This window comes from Buceros rhinoceros, unplaced genomic scaffold (assembly GCF_000710305.1).
Source record: "Buceros rhinoceros silvestris isolate BGI_N320 unplaced genomic scaffold, ASM71030v1 scaffold44525, whole genome shotgun sequence".
NCBI classification, from domain to species: Eukaryota; Metazoa; Chordata; class Aves; order Bucerotiformes; family Bucerotidae; genus Buceros; species Buceros rhinoceros.
In genome coordinates, this window is record NW_010415436.1 from 6,391 (window position 1) to 9,958 (window position 3,568).

Sequence of the window (3,568 nt, forward strand, 5' to 3'; positions counted from 1 at the left end):
CCCCCCTAACCTGTGCATTAGTTGAAATGTGTGGTAGCTGCTTTAAGCAATGGTCATGCCGTGGCTGACAGTCCTGGCTCCTGTGGAGGCGAAGTCCATGCTGGGCCAGAGACTGTAAACTGGCAGAGCTGTGGTTCCTTGGAGCAGGGCGTGTAGCTGTATTTGGACTCCAGACCAGTACCGTTGATGTTCTTCTGGTCCCTCGTTGCTCTAGAGTTTGCGGTCCTCGTGGAGGTTCGCGCTGCCACCCGCTCCAGCCTCTACCCGACTCTGTTCGACGACGAGCAGTCCCTCAACAAGTACGAGTTTGTCGTCACCAGCGGTAGCCCAGTGGCAGCAGATCGAGGTGGGTGACTGGAAGGCAGAAAGAACCCATATCGCTGAGCTTAAAAGAGCATCTTTATCTGGTGTTTATGCTGTCCGTGTACGGGCCCTTAAGGAAGGCTGAGCAGAAGCCAGGTCGGTGTGCAGTGTCCTGCTGTTGGAGGCGAGGTTTACCACAGCCCTGTTAATTATAAAGAGCATTTTGCTCTCGAAAGACGCGGCAGATGGGTCATCCTCCCTGCTCTGTCCTCTGAAGGTGCAGCTGCAGTGCAGAGCAGAGGCTTACTCCCTCCGTTGTAGATCCTGCACGTGTAATCACAGGAGTCTACTTTCCATCCAGCCAGAAGCTTCCAGACAAAAATAGTCCCTGAAAGGTCTTTTCTTCACCACAGCATCAAACTCATTGGGCCCAGACTGCTGTAGTAGTCTGCTAGGGAGTTCCAGAGAGGTGCAGGAGAGGAGTGCCCTGGTTTGGTTGTTGGTTTGGTTTTTTCCCTGCGTGTCCTGGAACTGCCCTTAACAAGAAGAACGTTAAATCAAGAGTAAGTGGAGACTCTTAAAGTGGAGACTTTTAAAATGGAGCCTGTCTGGGGTTTTATATTTTTTTTTATGAAGATTATTTTTATAACTTTGCATTTGGTAATGAGCTGTTGATAGGGGACCAGAAACAACAAAATCTAAACAACTTCAGGGTTTGAAGGAAACAAAAGGGGGGTGTGTGTCCCAGGACCCTTCCCAAGATTCCGTCCTGCTTCTCAGGTTAGACCTTTTTCTAGTGGCAGGAGCTTTAGCTCCTCTTCTATGGAAACCCAGGCAGGCCACTGCGGGGTGTGTTTTTTCCACCTTGTAGGGTAGGGAGGTTTCTTCCTGACTTGAGAAAGGTTGTTTATTATCTGTGAACTAATCAAACCCAGTTCTGTGTTGAAATCGGCTGCTCTTACTAATAATGCAGCTTTTGGCATGTAGAGGACGCACCCAAAGTACCGGTGAAAAACGAGTGCTCTTGGATGGAGTGAGAGTGGAACAAACGTGTACTCCTGCCTGTAATTCCAGCGAGCGCTGGGGCCCCGCTCACAGAATAAACGGACTAGTCCTTGCTAAGAACTAGTCAAGCTGTAAGCGAGCGACCTGTACCTTGTGTCCCCTCTTCCTCACCCGCGACCCCTCTTTCCGGTGCTGCAGTTGGCCCTACCATCTTGAACAAGATTGAAGCTGCCCTGACCAACCAGAACCTCTCCGTAGATGTTGTGGATCAGTGCCTTGTCTGCCTGAAGGAGGAGTGGATGAAGTAAGTATCGTGGAGCAGTTACAGCCGAGTGCAGGACAGGCTCGTAGCCAGGTGACGTCTGCTGCAGTGTTGACAGCAGCTGCCCTCACCGTTGGGAACTTGGAGTATCGGAGCTTGCCCGCTCTAATCCTGACGCTTTTTGGCTTCCAGCAGTTCTTAACCTTTGTGCTTCCGTTCACGCCTCGGTAGGTTTCCTACATGACAATACTCGTATGCCTCATACACGTTACGAGGGTTAAGTATGCAAATACATCTGTGCCCTCAACGCGTGGTGTCCTCTGGGCAGATTACCCACCACAGGGCAGGTGGAGCGCCCGCGGGCGCGATCCTGACATCTCAAAGACACGAGTGGTTATGAAGGAAGACCGGGCAGTCACCTGAAATAATTCACACAACGCTACGAGTCTGTGAATTTACCCGAAGGCCAGATGGGCACTAGATGTGTCACCTGGGGAGATTCCTAGTTGTCACAATTAATTGTTTTACTTTCCACTAGGTTGGAAAAAAAAATCCCCTAGAATTACGCATTTTACTGTTGACAGTGAGTAATGCCCCGAACTAATCCCCCTTTTCTTGACCTCTTCCCCCACCTTCTTCTATCAAAGCATGAGAACAGTTTCCATGGAATGTCATTTGCAGCTCTCGTTAACGCTTAGTTGCAGGAGGTTCGAGGGAAGCTCCAGTCGCTGCCCCTTCCCTGTTTGACACGTGCGAGTCCCTTGTAACGGTGACAGGAGTTTCTTCTTTCTGCAGTAAAGTGAAGGTCCTCTTTAAGTTCACCAAAGTGGACAGCAGACCCAAGGAGGATACCCAGAAACTGCTGAGCATCCTGGGAGCTGCGGAGGAGGACAACGTCAAGCTTCTCAAGTTCTGGATGACTGGCCTAAGCAAGACATACAAGTCCCACCTGATGTCAACGGTTCGCAGCCCAACGTCCTCAGAGTCCCGGAACTAAAAGGGTGCCCAACCTCACTTGCTGCCTTCAGACGATCGCAGGGAGCCCCGAGTTACCGCTGCTTTGCCCGCAGCGTGTGCGTGAGGCGGATAGTGACGCTTGGTCACTGTTCTCCTGGTCCTCAAACTAACTTGAAGAGTGACTTGAGTCTTTTCTCATTGCTGTGAGACTGGACTAACAAGTGCTAATACATAGTGCTGCTGCCTGTTCTGAAACTCACCTCTACACCTAGACCTCCTCGCTCAAGACTGACACAGAGCCACCCTCAGAGAATCAGCGGGAGTTCATTAGGATGCCGCGCTGTCGTCGTTAAGCTCTATGGTGTGGCAGTCGACCTCAGTTTTCGATTTCGCTGGCAAGACTCGGATACCTGTGACAGACCCGGCGCTGCTGGGAGTGGATTTAGCTCATCTCTGAACCCCATGAAAATCTAATGGCGTTAGAGAACAAGAACCAAACAACAAGCGACACGTCACAGGGTCTGGATCACGTGTAAATTATTTCAAACCACTTTACGCTCGGATTTAAGAAGAGACTCTTTTCTGCTGTAGCATGTCAGGATGTCCCGGCCGCATCCTGCCACTCCTCTTTATTTATTGATATCTGAACTTGAGACAGAGTCAGCGTTTGCTTTGGAAATTTTTGTTCGGGAGGGAGGACTGTCACGGCAGAATGAGCCTGCTTGTCTCTCCAGAGGACAAAACACCCACCTTGCTTTGCCTGGGCTGGCAAAACTCGCCGGTCACGAAGGTGACCTCGCCAGGACAAGGCTGCTGGTGTTCTTCTGTCTTCGGAAATAGTTTTCCAGCTTCCTAATTAAGTTAAGCAGAAAAGAACCGACCTGTAGGTGCTCCCTTCTATAACTCTACCGTAGCCATTTTTGCTTAATAGTTCATGGAAACATTGGTGCATATTTTAATTACCTGACAGATATTCCTCACCTGTACTGTAAGGAATTACTGTTTCTGGTGCAAAGTCTTTTTTTTTTTTTTTTTTTTTTT

At 49.8% G+C, this 3,568-nt stretch overlaps 1 protein-coding gene across 1 annotated transcript in view; it reads left to right on the forward strand.

The window, feature by feature from the left end:
* FLCN (folliculin) overlaps positions 1–2,775 on the forward strand; it is an 8,734-nt gene extending 5,959 nt beyond the window's left edge. Inside the window, exons 9-11 of the mRNA XM_010137407.1 lie at positions 215–346; positions 1,507–1,612; positions 2,366–2,775. Of these exons, the coding sequence (XP_010135709.1) occupies positions 215–346; positions 1,507–1,612; positions 2,366–2,567 (440 nt within the window). The 3' untranslated portion in view covers positions 2,568–2,775. The remainder of the gene's footprint in view (positions 1–214; positions 347–1,506; positions 1,613–2,365) is intronic.
* Positions 2,776–3,568: the final 793 nt, after the last annotated feature.